The 19,795-nt window shown below is 37.5% G+C and overlaps 1 protein-coding gene across 3 annotated transcripts in view; it reads left to right on the top strand.

Annotated features, from left to right (window-relative positions):
- The window catches only part of tbc1d22b (TBC1 domain family, member 22B), a 61,596-nt gene that overhangs the window by 16,163 nt on the left and 25,638 nt on the right, over positions 1–19,795 (top strand). For 2 of the 3 annotated variants that reach the window (XM_077224257.1, XM_077224258.1), the window contains 7 exons: positions 1,486–1,542; positions 1,817–2,172; positions 4,448–4,615; positions 7,735–7,805; positions 10,415–10,543; positions 14,265–14,330; positions 15,537–15,651. In XM_077224257.1, coding sequence (XP_077080372.1) covers positions 1,486–1,542; positions 1,817–2,172; positions 4,448–4,615; positions 7,735–7,805; positions 10,415–10,543; positions 14,265–14,330; positions 15,537–15,651 — 962 coding nt within the window. The remainder of the gene's footprint in view (positions 1–1,485; positions 1,543–1,816; positions 2,173–4,447; positions 4,616–7,734; positions 7,806–10,414; positions 10,544–14,264; positions 14,331–15,536; positions 15,652–19,795) is intronic. The other variant, XM_077224260.1, reaches the window with a different exon arrangement.

Raw genomic sequence — 19,795 nt, 5'->3', positions numbered from 1 at the left:
TTGTTTCTTATGCTCAAAAGGCATTAAAAAGTGTATATTTTAGGCACGTAATCCGCCATATTGCAGTTTCTCCTCATTCATCATAGTAAATGAGTGAACCATCTATAGCCTTTGATTCTATGCATAGTCTTTGAATATCTTATGACATTATCTTCCAAAATGTCCAGAATACAACCTAGCACTCACTGCACACTACTGTATCTCATAATGCAATGTACTTGTTACTTGACCTTCAATTTCGTTGTAACTGTTGGGATTTGTGATCCGTTTCCTTATTGCCAGCTATGAGATAAGATGGTTAATAAGATTAAACCTAACCCTAACTACCATTCAAAAGTAATATTGTGAAGTATTATTGCAATTTAAAATAATTGTTTTCTATGTAGCTAATATATTTTAAAATGTAATTTGATTCATGTGATGCAAAGCTGAATTTTCAGCATCATTACTCCAGTCTTCAGTGTCACATGATCTTTCAGAAATCATAATAATAAGCTGATTTGATGCTTAAGAAACATTTCTTATTGTAATCAATGTTGAAAATGGTTGTGGTGATTAATGTTTGTGGGAACCATGATATTACTTTTTGAGGAATATTTGATGATTAGAAAAAGCAAAAAAATATTTTGTAACAACCTTAGTCACTTTTGATCAATTTTATACATCCTTGTGTATAAAAGTATTAATGTCTTTAAAAACAAAAAAAACTTACTGACCCCAAACTTTTGAATTGTAGTATAATGAAGTCATGTGAAAACAATGTAGCATGCTACTATTGGAAATCGTTGCATAATGCATTCTTTTTCACATGAAAATTAAAATATCATAATATGTATTCAATTTATATTGTGTGATATGCAGTAAGCTAGAATTTCGTTTTGAACATAGCTGTGCCATTGACCTAGTTTCACTATCCTTCCTTATCTTGTGACTCAGAAGAGGGCGTTAAGACATGTATAAGTAGCATCTCTGATTTAAACTTTTATTATTCTTGTATGGTGTTTTGTCTCTTTGGAGCTTGAAATTCCCAGTCCTCATTCTCTTTCATTACATAGAATAGTGGACTGGTCAGGATATTCCTCAGAAGTTTGCTTTTTTTCGTTCCATGGAAGAAAGAATATCATATGGGTTTGGAACAACATGAGATTGTAAATACATTTTGTATTTACAATTTGGGTGGTGATGGCGCAGTGGATAAGACACATGCCTTTGGTGTGAGAGACCCGGGTTCGAATCCACTGTGAGACACCAATGTGTCCCTGAGCAAGACACTTAACCCCTAGTTGCTCCAGAGGCGTGCGACCTCTGACATATAGCAATTGTAAGTCGCTTTGGATAAAAGCGTCAGCTAAATGAATAAATGTAAATGTAAATGTAAATTTTGAGATGTATATTAGATATTGTCATAAGGCTGAAAGTATTCAGGATCACCCAGCCCTTTTTTTCTGACTCTTTATAGCAAATGTCAGCTTTTCTTTCTCTCAGCTTACAGCCAGTATATGGAGCACAACACCCTCCTTTGGACCCACGGAGACACCGTCCGTAAGTGCTGCTAGCTGGTGACTGTCTGCGTGCAAATCAGCCATGTCTTTTTCAGTTATTTGTTCCTTTACTTTCCTCATTTATGTTTTTTTTTGCATTTCAGTTGTGGTGTGAATCCATTTAAACATGTTTATTAAATGCAAGATTTTGCAACATTTCATTTTTGATTTTTGTTGTTCATTTGTCATGCATTTTCCTTTCTTACTGTAAACAATCTATATATTAGTGTGTGCAATATAGCCGCTTTAAAAAGCTATGTTTTGTTTTGCTATAGATTAAAAGACACTCCAAAGGCCAGCAGTGTGAACACCAAATCCAAAAAACCTGCAACTTTCCATGAATTTGCCCGGAGCACCAATGATGCATGGGACCTTGATGATGAAGAGGATGACTGTATGTTCAGTCTCAAACAGTCCTCATCTTCCCCTGTCCAGTCACAATCTACGCCTCAGACGCCCCGCCTCAAACTCTTCAAAGCCCCAGAGGACACAGAGCCACTGCCCCGCCTACTAGACAGGCAGGAACCAATCAGCACAAACCCCGATCAAGATGGACTGGATGTTGAAAGTGGTCCAGTCAATGGCAGGGTGGTAAAGTCCTGTAGTGACGCCCAGCTGAATGTTAATGCAGGTATGCTCTGGTAGCTGTTGTTTTTAAGCTACATCATTGCAAGAAGCTGTAAAATCATTAAGGTGTATCAAATGTGTTTTTTTCCCCTGTCTGTATTCTAAAACGTATCATCATTACCTAATTGCTGTTTTTTATACTGGTGGTACGGCTGTATAAATGACTTTTTGACCGTCCAGTCAAAGACTGCTGTAGACACTTTCAACTAAACAGTTTGAGGGCTAAACTCGGTAAGGGTTGGAAAAACGGGTAATATTTTGGCCATGCCTAAACTTAAAGAAACTATCTTTAGTTTATTAACCTCATCATAATTGAAAAATAACCCTGCTTGTTTTTTTTTTTGCGCACAGTGTGGCAGTTAAATTTGTTTTGCTTGTGATTCATGAATGAGAAGAGTCAATCTTGTCAACAAAAGATGTTATTTTGTTTTTACTAAATTTGACAAAAATACCTAAAACGGACTAAAATGAAAGACATGATGAAATATTGACAATTGAATGGCTCTATATACATTTATAAGCTGGGAATGCTCTGCATACCCAAGCCGTTCGTGGACTCACTGATTAGTATAAACTAGGGCTGCTCGATTATGGAAAAAATCATAATCACGATTATTTTGGTCAGTATTGAAATCACGATTTTGTAACACGATTATTTCACATGACTTTGGGAACATGTTGCATTTATTAAAAGACACCTTTCAACAATTCTTAAAAAAATCTAAATTTTAACATTTATTGTACTTTTTGAAATATTAAACAGACCTCTAAACTCACAAGTGGTGAAAAAGGTGACATGTTTACAAAGTAATTAGTTGTAGGGGGTCACCAGGGCGTTATTTGCCTTTATAAAGGACAATTTATTAAACCTTACTAAATATGTTTTATGTCAAATTCTTACATTTTATCAAATTCAGTTTTAATAAAAAGGGCTGTTATCTATTAAATTAATTTACACTGCAAAATTACAACTGTGTAAATATTATGAGATTAATGTTTAAACAAATAATAAAATAAAAAATAAAATCAATGATGCCTTTGCCTTTAAACAATAAATCAATAGGTGGCGACAAGTGACCGTCTTAATAAATGAATCATTGAGTCATTCATTAAAACGATTCGTTCAAAATAATAAATCACACAGTAACAAAACACAGCGCTTAGTGATGCTTTTCTTTTGTAATTATTTTCGTCGGTGAAATAGAACAAAACCAGTCAATATTCCGTCTAAAATGTAAGTTACTACATATAAACTAGGCTACTTGTTTATAAAACTATAAATTCAGTGTAACATTTGCAATCGTGATATTATAGAACAGCCCTTAGTCGTGTTATGTTACTTAACTATATCATATAGCCTATAATAAATAAAAAAAACTCAACATTTCTACCTCAGTATGTTTCTTCTGTGAGTTTTTGTGTGAGCTGTTAGGCTCATTTGTTTTGATTTGTCACTTACTGTATGTCTCTCTCACACAAAGGCAGCGCAGCTTCCAGAAACTACCGATCTCTGTTTACACTGACTGTACAAGATCAAAACCATCTCGCGTTTCGATCGGTCGGGCAAGTAAAACGCTCTTTCACTTGAAACTTAAAAATCCCCTTTTCCCGGACAAACAGACACGTTTTATGTCGCTCCCTGTGTTCATTCTCGATGTGTTTCGTGCTGTAAAGCGGAACAGATGATCAGGCCATGTGCGCGCGCGCTGCCGTTCGCTTGAACTGAGGCGATACAGTGATCGAGCAGAAATGAATGAAATTTTAGATGTTAAAGAGATCTCGACAGCTCGAGAGGCGTCTATGGTCTCACTCCAGTCTATATTAAATTAGCCAATTGTTATTGTGAAGTTTATTGTGCTTGCAGTTTATGAGGCTGAGAGAGTTTAAGGCTTCGGGAGGGACGGATGTGCGCGTGCGCGAGTCATTCAGAACACAAGACAAAATAACATGACAAAATAATCGTTTTTACTCGATTGTACTATTTTGGAGATCGTTGGGAGCTAAAATCGAAATTGAAATCAAAATTCGATTAATTGCACAGCCCTAGTATAAACACTATAAATTGCTAAAAATTCCCTTGTTTGAGGTGTACCATACAGCTTACATGATAACATTTTGGTAATACGTATGTAACTGTCTGTCATTTATGTATTTGCCAAATAACGGTAATTTTCTTCAAATCTGCCAGTTTCAGTAAAGCAGATTCACAACAGCTTTGGCGCCTACTATGTATATACTGTATGCCATGCTTAATATTTGTGTCTTTCTGTCCTGTTTAGCTCGCAATACCCTGCAGAAACAGCAGTCACTTCCTGTGCGTCCCATCATTCCATTAGTTGCCCGCATTTCAGACCAAAATGCCTCAGGAGCTCCGCCCATGACGGTGAGAGAGAAGACTCGATTGGATAAATTCAAGCAGCTACTTGCCAGCCCCAACACAGACCTGGGTGAGCTTTAAAACAAACAATTAGTGAATTTTGCTAGCAATGGTCACTTGTGGGTTGCTTGTTAACTTAATTGAATAGAAGATATTAAAGTCCATCCATCAGGACAATCGCAAAACAGAAAGCCACAAAACATGTGTTCGCACCTCGTTCTCCTGCCTGTTTTTCAGCCTCTAGCTGAATCTCTTTGCCAGGTGAGACCGTGTGGGATGGCAGAATGGATGAAACCCGTCCATGATGTTATCCTACTCTTCCTGAGTTCATGCTGAGAGGCCCTTCTGTTCTCCCCACGTTCTCCAACCAATCATCTCTTCGAGTGCACCTGCGAGGTGGCGGAACAAAAACAAGTTTTGCGTGTGCCTTCACTCGTTTGTGCTGCTGATGCTATAATGATGCTATCAAAGAGAGTCACTCTTCTTTGCTTTATAGTTTTCAGCCTCCGCAGGCCGTGAGCTTTCTGAGCGACAGGCTGAAATCATGGGGGAATGAGAACCATCAGTCACTCATAGGAGGGAAAAATATTGCTTATGCACGTCTTTCACAGCGCCTTATGAAAAATGTGCTTGTGATATAGTTGGAGGGGGTTCCCTGCACAGTATTCTGGGTTCATAATGGCTTCTGAGATCTTTCATCATTCTGCTATCATGATGGTTGGCAGGTGTCCAATTCCATTAGTATTTTAGGAGCGCTTGAATATCGGAATCATGTTTGTTCTAATTCAAAAGCGACCCAGGAGCAACTCACCAGATGTTGCTCAGCAAGTCTTTTAAGTTTTCATAGACGTTGTGAAAAGCAGTTTTACATTCGCTGATCACGATGACCCAGAGGGCTTGTTCACAAAACAATCCTCTAAAAGTAGTGTAGGCTTCAGCACCTGGACAGATCGATGGTATTTGGTGTAATGGCATCCATCTGCAATGTAATGTTGTCTTTATAACAATGACATAATAAGTTATTGAGAATAGTTGAGCTCCACTCAATAAAAAAAAACAAGGAACAGACAGAGAGAATGGTTAAGATTCACTAGGATTCATCTGGTTTTCATGACTACAATTATCTTTGCGCTCTATTGTAAGATTCGAAAGTACAAAACCATTTTTCTTTCTTTGATAGTGGTGCTTGCAAAGGCAAGGATATACCAGTCACACTTTAACATGTAACTTGTCACACAAAGTATCAATAAACAATTCAGGACATGTTAAGGAGGCGTTTGTTTGTGTAAATGATTGGAATTTACTATAAAGCCTTGGGGCTATTTTGGCTTGGTGCCGGTAAGAAGCCATCTAGCAAACACAAAGTATACCCTTGCAACCGCATAAAACATGTCGCCTAGCAAGTTTTGCAAATGTCTGAAGAAATTGTGTGACATTGAATATAAACTGGTTTTATTTACTGTATCTAGAGTATTTCTTCAGTAGCTCGGAGCTCCTGAATCTCTTAATTTTTTTGTTCATAGACAGAAGAGAAGCAACAGGAAATACACTGGCAAAATCCTTAAAACAAAGCAATTCACTTGAGAAGCAAAATTGATATAAACCTAATTTAATATGTATTATTAAACATATTAAACACATACATTTTTAAATACTTGTTTAAATTAAGTTTATTTTATTTATCCACTTGCTAATGTCTTATAAATCTATTTTAATTGGAGATTTGTACTTTGACAAGAAACAGCCGATGTGATGTATATAACTTATATTATATATAAATAATATAAACGTATTATAATATAACTTATGTTAAGTGGTTAGTTCACGTAAAAATTCTTTCATTAATTATTCACAGTTCCAAACCCATAAGCTTTTCGTTCATCTTCAGAACACAAATGAAGATCTTTTTTATTAAATCTAAAAGCTTTCTGTCCCTCCATTGACAGCTACGCAGACTCTGACGCTTCAAAAAAAAAATCATAAAGAGATCGTAAAACGAATCCATGTGAATTGAGCGGTTTAGTCCACATTTTATGAAAAGACTCGTTCGCTTTATATGATGAACAGATTGAATTTAGGCTTTTATTCACTTATAAACATTGATCAGCGAACATAAACAGAAGCTCAACCAAACCAGCTTGAAGCGTGAGAACAAACCTCTTGCTGAAGCTCAAGCGTGCTGCGTAACACAAGAATGAACCTCATTGGTTCTTGCAGAAGTTTAAACGTGCTGCGTAACACAAGAATGAACCTCATTGGTTCTTGCAGAAGCTCAAACGTGCTGCATAATACGAGAATGAACCTCATTGGTTATCACACTTCAAGCGAACTTGCGTGAGCTTCCGTTTACCACAACTGATGTGCGAGTTGAATAAATGTTTAAATGTGAGTTGATGAATCTTTAAATGTGAATAAAAGCCTACATTAAAACTTATCATATAAAACGATTGAGTCTCTTTGAAAAATTCATATAGATTAGTTTTAATTCTCTAAATGAGAACTGAACTGAGCTGGACGATGACATAAATTTCTGCAGAACTGATTTATACTGAAATTGACTCTGTTTGCATCATTGAATCTTTTTCCGGTTATCACTGTAAAGCAGCTTTAAAACAATCTGTATTGAATAAAGCGCTATATAAATAAACGTGACTTGACTTGACTTAAATGTGCTCTTCAAACGTCATGCCAACATCCCAAGCCATTGGTTAATCACCTGTGAATCGTGAACTTCCCAGCCATTTCTTTTAAAATCAATATGCAGTTAAGTCTTATTGGAGTTGCCGTAGATCAAGGTGGCATGGCTGTGAAAACTGTGAATGTTTCACTAATTAAAAATAATTGTTTATTGATTATGTTGATGGAACTGTAAGTTAAGTGTCGCTGGACCTGTGAAGGCAGATTTAGAGTATGTCAAGCATGATTTTCTGTCACGGAATATGAACAAATTCTTGATGCATGCTTTTAGCTGTTGATGAAGGCTGTGTTTAATTGCTTGGTCCACTTAATCTGATTCCAACCCCCTCCTCCTGCCCCTGCAGGTCTCTTTTTAACATACGTATTCCGGGTCCAAACCGCAATGTGATTGTGTCATCAGCTTGAGTACTAGCAGCAGTTATTTACCACTGTAGCTACAAAATTGAATTCTTGAATCATTTTGGATTAACTTTACACTTTTTGTTCATACAGAGGAGTTACGGAAACATAGCTGGTCGGGAATCCCTCGTGAGGTTCGGCCAGTCACCTGGAGACTTTTATCGGTAAGTATTTACTAGTACTTTTTAATTACCATTGCAAAATTCTTATTAAAAAAACAGAGGTGAGAGGACAAGAAAAAATGTGGAAAAGAGGTCTGAAATATGTTGTGAGCCATAATTTTGCTCACATAATCACCACGACACCACTAACCCTAACCACTAGGCCAGAACTCTGATGCCTTCCAATATTTTTTTTAATAATATATCTGACTCTATCTTTTTTCTCCCTAGGAAAAATAATTTTTTTGTTAAACGTGTTATAAACGTACTTATCTGAAATGCATATTCCATTCAATGGTAGGAAATGATAAATTACTGTTTATTTTAATTACAGCAAGTAAAAATCTTTTTTATCTACTGTAAGCCATCATCACAGACTTTGTGGTTAAGTTGTGCATAGGGTGCGCAATAATTTTTTACGTTTTTCCGAGGGTATAAAACATCTGTGCCACTTTCAGTTTAATGTGTTATTGATTTGTTTTGCAATATTGGCCTTGCTGAGCACTTAATGTCAGCAGAAATGTGACTGTCATCATGGGAGGGGCAGAGTGGGCTGCTGTGTTATGGCTGTATGTGCGCAGATGTTTAGAGAATGCTTTACGAGCCTCATTTGCGTTTCTGGTGCAAACTTACACCGTCAATAACACACACCTCTGGGCTAAGCTGTATAAGCAAATCCCCACCCTGGCCCAGCTCCTCCAAGCTTTTGCTGCTTCATGCAATGTTTGCTGGGGGATTAGACTAAATAATTCTGTATGTACAAAGATACAGAGGTGGATGTTTGCTGAATGAATGGTAGGGTGCCAAATGGAAGCGTTAAGTCTCCGCTTTTCATATTCAAATTGTGTTTATAAAGAGCAACGTTTGTGTTCTTTTTTAGGCCCATTTCACGTTTGTTATGTAAGAATCGCATTGAAAAGCCATTTTAAGATGATTTAGATTTTTTACCATGGAATTTTAATAGCTGTTACTACACTTTTGAAGGGCCAATGATGGGGCGAATCCAAACGAGCTGAGTTTGTGCACTTATTATTTGAAGCTGCAGGCCTGAACTGAATTGAGAGTGAGATTCTGAATGTACGTTATCATTTGTGTTCAAGCACTCGGCAACTCTGTGTGTGCTCATTAAAACGAGTTGAGAAACAATGGGAGGGGAAGACACTTTAAAAACATCATTTTCAGAAACATGATGGAGAGTCATGACAAACGATCTAACTGACAGTTCCACGCCTTCACTTCTGCTCTACAAATAGCCTGCACTTGTTGTCTGCTCTTTAGGGACTCGTCTGTAGCTACCAAGTATATTTTAGCAAAATTGCATCCTGCCTGTGTGTTAGTTTAGTCACTACATGATTAGAAGTTCCTTCCTGAGTTCTGGATATTTTTTTTTCTTGACTTTTTGAGGTTTGCTTTCTGTATTCTCAAATGCGCTTCTTAGTTAGTTGGTGTTTGCTAAAGCAAGCATCATTATTATTATTATTGCTCATACCTAGAGTTAGGGGTTTGTTTAAATCAATATAATGGGGCGAACACACAAAAAAACCATAGACTTGCATTAAAGGTGGGATCCGAGTCATCAAAATTTTCAAAAGTTTGAGGTTAGTTTTTTCTTTTCTTTTTTTTTGTAATAAATGAGTACTTTTATTCAGCAAGGATGCATTAAATTGATCAAAATTGACCCATTATTTTAAGATTTCAAATAAAGTCTGTTCTTTTGAATCTTAAATTCAAAGAATCCTGAAAAAACTGTATCACAGTTCACACCAACATATTAAGCAGCACACCTGTTTACCGCATTGATGATGATAAACAATTCTTGAGCACCAAATCAGCATATTAAAATGATTTCTAAAGGATCATGTGACACTAAAGACTGGAGTAATGATGCTGAAACTTCAGCTTTGCATCACTGGAATAATTGACATTTTAAAATGTTCAAATATAAAAGTTATTTTAATTTTGTAATATTATTTTACTGTATTTCTGATCAAATAAATGCAACTTTGGCGATCTTAAGAGCCTTCTTTCAAAAGCGTACAAAAAAATATCACCATAACTTTTGTATATTTTGACTTGTAATCAGTGTGCAATGACCTAGCAACTGCCTAGCAACCACCCTAGCATCTATATAATGTGGTTCATGCAATTTGTTTAGTAAGGCACTTTGGTAAGAAAAAGCATCTGAAAAGAAATCCAAAAGAAATGTAAGTTGCTTGATTTGCTTCTCTGGTTAGGTTTTTGAAAAGTCTAATTTATATGAGCAGCACAAAAAAAGCCATTAGCATCAGTGAGTCAGAGAGATATTCTGAAAAGCATTTTTAAATCATTTGACTTCAGCACAATAAAGCTAATCTCATTGAAATGATCCAATATGTAGATTTAAAAAAGATGAAAAGCTTTTGTCAATCTAAATTTTTTTTCCACATGGGACTGCAGTATTGAAATGAAGTTACATGTTGCTGCTTTTAATATCTTTAGTTTGCATTATTTATAGGTTATATTTTGGTATAAGGCTAAATACACTTGGAAGACATGGAGAAAGTATGTATACAGCAGTTGTTTTCTCAATACTATTAAAATGAGCATTTCCTCTCTCCCTTTGATTCTCTCAGGGCTATCTTCCTGCCAATAAGGAACGCAGGGATCTGGTGCTCCAGAGGAAGAGGGAGGAGTATTTCGGCTTCATCGAGCAGTATTACCACTCCAGAACAGATGATAACCACAGAGACACATACAGACAGGTAAAACTCAATAGAGTGACTGAGTGGCAGCATTGGTTTTCAGCGAGAAACACACAAAACACATCTAAAATGGGAAAAAGCTTTGAGATTGACTGGACAAATAGATTTGACAAGAAATCTGAGGTATAATTTTACAGACTGCCAAAGACTACAGAAAAGAGAAGCAAATGGATCGCTACATTTACCAGAAACAACTGGACTGCAATATACTGTGCAAAATGTGGATTTGCAGTTATCATTTTGTCAATATGTTGAATTTTGGGGGAAAATCATACCTATGTATTGTTTTGAACTTTTTAAACTCAGTCGTTTATTTTACTCACGTTTTTGCAGTTTCCCATATTAACAACAGTCATGCAGCAGCTCTTTTGCCACTCAGTCCGGCTGAATAGCGTGTTCCGGCGGTAAAGTGACGTCAATGCATTCCCTCAATACATAAAAAAGGGGAAGAGTTGGTTGAAATTGACCATTCTATGATTATTACCTTTATCAGTCCACTGTGTCCAAACAGTGTTGCTTACAAAGCAGGCTTGAGTAACAGAATACTTGAAACAGCGTTACATAATTAAGAGACAATTTAACGCAATTCTTTTTTATTATTCTGAAGAACGCTTCAATATTTGAAGATTTAAATGTTTTTTGAGATCTTCACATTAGGTAATTTAGATGTTTAAGAGTGTTTGGGAAAAACTTTTGCTGAAACATTTTGGAGTTCATTGTGTACATTATTATGTTTAATGTCTCTGTACCACATCATTGTGTCAATTACTTCAGACAGTATTTTTACAAATCCCCTGATGAATTTAAACAGGAAATGCATTGTCTGTGCTAATGGACAGCATGTCAGACATGCCTTCCTCAGACATTTTGTTGAAAGCAACCCTGAATATTTGTTTAAATACAGGTGTATGCCGATTTCACCCTCTCCCAAGATGTCCATTTCAATGGAAAATGATCTTGTAAAATGCAACATTTGTAAGATTACAGACATTACTGTATGTCTTTAAATTCCAAAGTTTATTTGTAAAATACCAGTTAATTTTGCTATTAATGGGCTACTCTTAGTGTCCATACATCCCTCAAAAACATGTCTGGTTTGTTTATTGTGTACGTTGGAGTAAACAAGCTTCATTTTACTGAGCTTCCTTAAAGGGAAGTAAAGTTCACCCAGAAATGAAAATTCTGTCATCATGTACACACCCTCATGTCATTCCAAACCTGTATGACTTTGTCTTCTGTGGAACAAAAGAAGATATTTTGAAGAATGTTGGTAACCGAATAGATTTGGTTCCCATTGACTTCCATTGCATGGACAAACATCCAGTTTGGTTACCAACATTCTTTAAAATATCTTCTATGCTCCACAGAAGAAAGAAAATCTTACAGGTTTGGAAGTTAAGGCCCTTGCACACTGAGTCCGAAATTTTCATATGCGTTTTTTTGTAATCGTGATTCGGTGGCTCTGAATTGTCAAAACACCATTCAAATTGCTTGCTACGGATGCGAAAAAACGCAGAAAATCGAACCCGATACAATTTTTTTTATGACGGACGAAATTTTTCGGATGCGAATTTCGGACTCAGCAATGGCCTTAATTGATGAAAGAATTTTCATTTTTGGGTGAGCTATCCCTTTAAGACAGACTAGTTGATTTTGAAAAACCCTGAAAAACAAATAAATGTTTTTGGATTGTTAGATTTGTTTTGTGTGTGTTTGAAAAGTTTCTTATGCTCACCATAAGATCACTTTGATCATTCATTTGATCAAAATACAGTAAAAACAGTAATATTGTGAAATATAACAATAATCTATTATAATATATATAACTTTTTTTGGCAAAGCTGAATTTTCTGCATCATTACTCTAGTTTTCAGTGTCACAGAAATCATTCTAATATGATGATTTGCTGCTCAAGAAACATTTCCTAGTATCAATGTTGAAAACAGAGTTGCTGCCTACTATTTTTGTGGAAACTGTGATTGTTTTTTTCTTTTTCAGGATTTTTTGATTAAATAGAAATTTCAAAAGAACAGCTTTATTTGAAATAAAAATCTTTTGTAACGTTATAAAAGAGTAATGTATACTTGCTGATTAAAAGTATTAATTTAAAGAAAAAATCTTGGTAACTTGATATTCTTCACTATGAACTAGTTGCTTATTAGCATGCATATTACTAGGATATTGGCTGTTTATTAGTTTTTATAAGCAATTATTAATGCCTTATTCTGCTTTACCGTATTCAACATCCCTTAATCCTACCCAATACCTAAATTTAACAACCTTACTAAATATTAATAAGCAGTAATTAGGAGTTTGAGGCAAAAGTCGTCGTTAATAGTTAGTTAATGTAGTGAGAATTGGATCCTAAACTAAAATGTGACCAAAATCTTTTAAATGGAAGTGTAGATTGGCACATCACTGCTAATTATTTCTAATTTGTGATTTAGCAGATGCTTCAATCCATTACTAGAACAATCCCCCTTGGAGCAACCTGGGGTTACGCGTCTTACTCAGAGACACAATGGTCTTAATTCACTCATCAATCCTTGCTGAGTTTGAACAAACAATCTTTAAACCTGTAAGCCCAGGGGTTTTGTGTATAATACTTGCATATATTTCATCCTAGAGGTCTGGATGATACATTAATGAATCGAACAGATCCCATTCTCTTCAACTCACAGACGCATTTGCAGAGATTAAGATTATCAGTGAATAGTATTGTAAATTTTAGTCTGTTCCTCACACAAAGCTAACACATGACTTCAGAAGACTCATAATGTAGTGCACAAGTCGTATAAATAATATTTAGGAGACTTTTGCATCTTTACTTTGAAACTTAAACATGTTAGATTTGATTTTTGGGTGAACTATCCCTTCAACCACTAGGCTACACCAGACGCCACTCTGTTAAGGAAGTCTGTCATCTCTGTTGTGAGTCAAGGTTACACCAGCTTCCAGAAAGTAATACACCCAGATTTTGTTCTGTGTGTTATTAATGGGGGAGGGGGGCCGAGATCAATATTCTTATGGGCTGTAAAACTCAGGTTAATGGTGCAGGACTGGTAGTCGATTGCTATGCGCTGCCTTCTCTCCTCTCTTGTCCGGTTCCTCAGGGCTTGCTGGCTCCCATCCCCTCATTTCATCTACTGCAATACAAATCGGACACAGACCTTTAAAAGGATTTATGTGGTCGTACAGAACCGTTGGACTGGCCCCTGGCTGTCTGGGCAGAAACACTAAATGACCTTTTAGTGTGGTCACAGTCTGAGAGGGCGAGGAATGGCGATGAATACGAGCAAACTGGACTTCGGTGGCCTTCGAGTGACCTGCATTACTACAAAGCCATTTCTTCAAACATATGATGGAAGTAGAAATGGAAAGAGGGAAGAAAATAAAAGGGAACCAGATGAAAGAGAAGGGTCGCCACCTGTATGTGCGACTGGACGCAGTCCATTTTTAAAGTGAATTCATGCAGGTTTTGTGTGTAGCTTGTTACGAAACCAGATCAATAGCGTGTGCAGTTTGGAACCCTGATGGTTTCCCTCCATTTACTGAAAGGGAAAAAGCACATATAACTCAATTTAGTGCTCTTGGGGCATATTGATTTAATCTTGTTTTTTTTCCCAGGTCACATGTACTTCTGACACTCCAAGTCAGTAACTGGTTAGTGTGGGTGTGCATTGGAGTTTACCTGAATATACCTGTGTGTGTCTTTCCATAGATTCACATCGATATCCCGAGGACGAACCCTTTGATTCCTTTGTTCCAGCAGCCGCTGGTGCAGGAGGTATGTGATATTCTCTGACGCCAACACCTGAGTCTCGTTGCACACCGCACCTGTGTCAGACCCTCCAGGGTCATACAGACGCTCCGATGTCACACAGCAGGCACTACACACTTAATGTAATCGCATAGATAAGAGATTGAGCCACACAATCATGACCATGTCATATTTTACCTTGAAATCAAAAGAAAATAAAGAAAAGTAAGCCTATTTTTAGGACTATTCAAGTTTTTTTGCATTGTGACAATTATTTGCAAGACAATTAAGACACATTTCCCCCAAATTAACATAATGCATCTGAGTGTTTTGAGTTTTTTTCTTTCCTAATTCCCATTTTTCTCTGGTGATTCTCAATACTTTCTAATTACTGTAATATGACAAGCTCTTCTTAAATTGGCATAAATGACAATACATCTTTGTTTAAATGCATTGCAGCAAGCAAAGCACATTTTCTTCTAATTTTCATGTAAATAATGTCTTGTTGCAAAATATAATTGGTCATATTTTATAACCAAGTCAACATTTAGACAGACAAATTCTCGAAAAGCTTCAAGAAATTCACTCAAGAAAAAAGCTTAGAATTCTGGATCAGCTAATATTTTTACTTTATTGGTTTGTTTATATTCTAAGTTTTTGGTTTAGTCTTTAAAATTTGTCAATGTTTAATCATGATTTGATAATTTAGTTAAAAAAATATTTATACATATGTATGTTGAAATATTTGAGTAAAAATACACCGTATTTCTCTTTTTTTTAGTTTTTTTTTTTTAGTTCTGTTCTTTTGTGAAGCTGTTCAGCTCTTTCAGCTCAAACTTTTTGGCAATTTTCTTTCCTGATGCATAATCTGTCTTGTTATAATTGATCAAAAAGATATCTTTGTTCAGTAAATCCGCTGATGATATTAACTGTTCTGGATGGATGGGTTGCTTGCAGCCAGCTGAGCTTTGTCATTGAATGCTTACCAGCAGGGGGTGCTGTGGTGTTTTTAACTTGATAGAGTAGTGTACAACACTTGTGTAACCCATAAACAAGGAACAGAGAACTTGAAATGCAGCTGTGTTTGGAAATGCAAGCATCCAAATGAGTTTACGTGTTGGTCTGTCAAGAGTGAATTAAGCAGCATCAATTGCCAAAAGTCTACATAACAATCACAGTTCTTATGAGAAATTATTTGTGAGAATCAATGAAAGCAATTGTCTTGTTTTTCAGGTGTTTGAGCGGATTCTGTTCATCTGGGCCATCCGTCACCCCGCTAGTGGATACGTGCAGGGCATTAACGACCTGGTCACACCTTTTTTTGTGGTCTTCCTCTCTGAATTCGTAGGTAAGCGTTTAATAACTTTCCACATGGATCAGTTGGTCCGCTTGACTGATTCTTCACCTTTCTGAATGTGTCCTTTTGGTTGAGCACATCAGTTCAGTTTTGCTCTGCTAATGGCGCGTTGACGTGTGTGATATGTCAGAGTCAGAGAGATGCAGACAGGACAGGATCTGACAGATAATGGTGGAAAATGCTCGTATAAATGTAAACAAACTGACAATATCCTGTTGAAAATGTCAAACACAAAAATACAGAATATCAATTATCTTTGAAAGAAACTCTGAAAGATAGACAGTGGATGAGAGAGATGAATGGTGAAAGAGGATCGGATGGAGAAAGTGACAGACAGAAAGAAAGGGAAATGTGAAGAAGACAGAGATAGTGAGACCGTTTGATAGACAAGGAATTAGACAGAGAAAAACACAGGGACAGACAGATGGGGGAGAGAGGAAGACAGGAGAGATGGATAAACAGATAGAACGATCATTCTATCTGTCTGATATTCTATCTATCGCTCTATGTATCGTTTGAGTGTTCTATCTATCACTATCTATCGGCGTATCGGTTGTCTTGGAGCAGTAGATGATAGATAGATAGATAGATAGATAGATAGATAGATAGATAGATAGATAGATATGCATTATATTATATTAGATATAGATAGATAGACAGACAGACACACAAAGGGACAGATGGAGAAAGACAGATAAAGTCAGACAGACAGGTAGGGAAATAGACTCTCCAGCTTTTGTCCTCATTGCTATTCTCCCTCCACCCGGCAGCTTTCCCCTCCCTTCCTTATTTATTTCCTGTCCTCTCATGTGAAGGTTAATTACTTATGGATAGTTAAGGATTACAGAAGAACAATAGGAGGCTTATTGATCTCTATGGTGTGCCGCTGCTGCAATGTCACTAGTGCAAACACCAGGACATACCCACAGATTACCTGGATCACCAATCGATTTCTCTTTTTCTCCCCTGTCTGTCTCTCTCTCTCTCTGGCTGTCTACCTCGCACACCACTCTCTCTGTGTTATCCTCATCCCTCTGTTTCTCCACAAAGCTCATTTAGTGAAAAGCAGATTTTTCATACCGGCGCTTTCAAGTCATTCTGCAGGGCCTTTCAATCTCTAATTTGTTTGCGGGCCATGTGAATATGTGTGTGCGTTTGGGATTCTCCGTGTGTATGAGCGAGCGACTCAATGCCGCAGGTTGAATGAGCCGCATTGATCGGCTGGATTTAAGTGTTTACAGAGGCTTGCGAGGGTGCCGAGCACACGGTGGGGGGCTCGACCCGCCGATCGATGCATCTGAACGAACTTCATGATCCCAACATGCTGCCAGCAGGAGATAAAAGAGCGGGGTTAGCGCCCTCCCTACGCCCTGGGTTATACCCCTGCTTTCGAGACCGTGGGGCAAACGCGTCTGGGTTCACGGGCGCTAAATGCTTCGCCTGCTCTCAAACGCAGCGTTTTGCCATCTTTCGCTGCGCTGTTTCTCTTGGCCGGCACGCCTCAGTGGCTTTCTAGGGCTCCTTTGCGAGCTTTTTAGCCTTCTGCTGAGACCGTCCTCTGAGAAGGCGAGAAAGAGAGACGGCATAGGAGAATATTGGCACTTCACATTTAGCTCAATATCAGCGAGTAGCATTTTAAAGAGTAGCCGGCAGGAAGGAGAGTCACGGCGCCCTTCGGTTTAAAGTGTTGGTGGTATTGATGCGCCGAAGAATTTGAAGTGGAGGGACGAGACAAAGAGAGGAGGGAATATTCTCAAAGGGTAAATCATCACATTTACCCTGACAGACAAAGAGGACAGCGGGGAAATCTCCTCTGTAAAGCATCAATGCCCTGTCTCCGTCTCTCTCACTCTCCCTCACACACACATTCGTTTTTTTATTACTGAAGAGGGTGTGAGATATTCTCACCTTATTTTTTATTGTCGTCTTGGTTTTATGAACCGTTATTTGCTCCATCACTGTGCATATTTCGGATTAGATGGGTGGTCTGGGTTGGAAAAGTTTGTGGTTTGGTGGTTGCGTTGCTGAATCTGAGCAACAAGCCACAAGAGGGTAAAAGGCTTTTGTGGCTTGAACATGTTCATCAAAAAATGTAATTCATTAATAAAATCGCAGTAATATAGTTGATAAACTGTAGACTGTTTATAGTTGTCAAGCAACATGACTCTTTAAAAGTATTGTTCACCCAAAAATAAAAATTCTGTCATTCCAAACTTGTATGACTTGCTTTCTTCTGTTGAAAAAGAATGAATGAGTCACTGAGTGAATAATGAATCAGTCGTTTCTTTCCATGCAATTGGCACCTGGAGCTTTTCAAGTTTGAAAAAAGCACCATCAAAGTAGTCCATGACTTACGCATTAAATTCCAAGTAATTTGATAGCTTTGTGATTTAAGTTATTCGCAGAAAATCTTCTCCTCCAGGGGTTGTGACTGGATTAAATTAAATCAGTGAATTGAGATTGGTCAGAATTTGTGAATGGATTTTTTTTTTTAACTGAATCAGCTGATTCATCAATTGGTTACGAATCAGACATTGCTACTTCTCTCATGAACATGCCGAGTAGAACCAAGGTGGATGTTAAGTATTTTGGTCTCTTTGTTAAACAAATTATATGGCTTCAAAGGCTTTAAATATGGTGTCATATTAACCACTTTTATTAGACTTTTCATGTTGATTTTGCATCTTTTTTTAAGTTTAAGAGTTCCAGTCCTGTTGTTTTCCATCGAAAAAGTCATACGAGTTTGGAATGAGAAAATGATGGTTTTTTGGTGAACTATTCCTTTCATAAAGAATTCAATTGATGTGCGGTCACCAGGTGTGCGTCTGTCGGCATATTTCATAAACCGCTTTGAACATGGCTCATCCAATCCGCTTTTAGAGTCTGAGCTACGTAATATGGATCATTTAATGCTCAAACTGAGACATGGAGGAATGACCTGAATGAGCTGTGATTTGTTATACGAGTTGCATACTTCACTTATGATTATTGAATGACCTCTCCGGTCGCTCGTACTCGCACACATTCATACATGGCACAATACCCCCCTTTTTCCCCACAGGGTCAGAGAACAAGGTGGCAAAGCCTCTCTTTGTGCCACAAACAGGATTTCTCCTGCATTCTGTAAAGCCGCTTTATGCAGCAGCAGTGTGTGTGTGTGTGTGTGTGTGTGTGTGTGTGTGTGTGTGTGTGTGTGTGTGTGTGTGTGTGTGTGTGTGTGTGTGTGTGTGTGTGTGTGTGTGTGTCCGAAGCTTTGGAGTAATGTGGCAATGTGGAGGGCTAAATGGATCAGGAATCTTTCCAGTGCTGTGGCCAGTGACATATGGCCAGGCCCATGACCGGCAGGGCACTCCATGCTTCATTTGTGGTCAAAGAGGGCTATTTACTTTTGCTTTTCCAGCTTTTTTCCCCCCTGCCAGCTCTTTCCTGTCGTTTTCCATCCGTCTTTTTTTACTCGAATCCCATCCGGGCTCTCACTCGGCCCTCATCAGCTGTTCTTCCTGCTGCAATGCAGAGGTTTACTGACAGTTTCCTCTCTGAGAGTTTGAGCACAGAGGTTTTTGCCATTCCTCTACATCCTTACCCCTCTGATTCATATATACAGTGGGGAAAATAATTATTTGATCCCCTGTTGATTTTGTAAGTTTGCCCACTTACAAAGAAATGAAGGGTCTATAATTTTATGGTAGTTTTATTTCAATGTATAGAAACAGAATATCAACCAATAAATCCAAAGAAAACACATTGTATAAAGGTTATAAATTGATTTGCATTTTTCAGTAAGTGAAGTAAGTATTTGATCCCCAAGTAAAACATGAATTAGTACTTGGTGGAGAAACCCTTGTTGGCCAGCACAGAGGTAAGATGTTTTCTTGTAGTTGGTCACCAGGTTTGCACACATTTCAGGAGGGATTTTGGTCCACTCCTCTTTACAGATACTCTCAAAATCCTTAAGTTTTCTTAGCTGGCGTTAAGCAACTCGAAGTTTCAGCTCCCTCCACAGATTTTCTATAAGATTAAGGGCTGGAGACTAGCTCGGTCACTCAAAGAACTTAATGTGCTTCTTCTTGAGCCACTACTTTGTTGCCTTGGCAGTATGTTTTGGTCCTGTACCCTTAGCAGAGAAACAGCCCCA

Source organism: Siphateles boraxobius, unplaced genomic scaffold (assembly GCF_051911475.1).
Source record: "Siphateles boraxobius isolate OS27281-9 unplaced genomic scaffold, OSU_SipBor_1 9, whole genome shotgun sequence".
Taxonomy (NCBI): Eukaryota; Metazoa; Chordata; class Actinopteri; order Cypriniformes; family Leuciscidae; genus Siphateles; species Siphateles boraxobius.
This window is presented reverse-complemented; position numbering and strand designations above follow the sequence as displayed.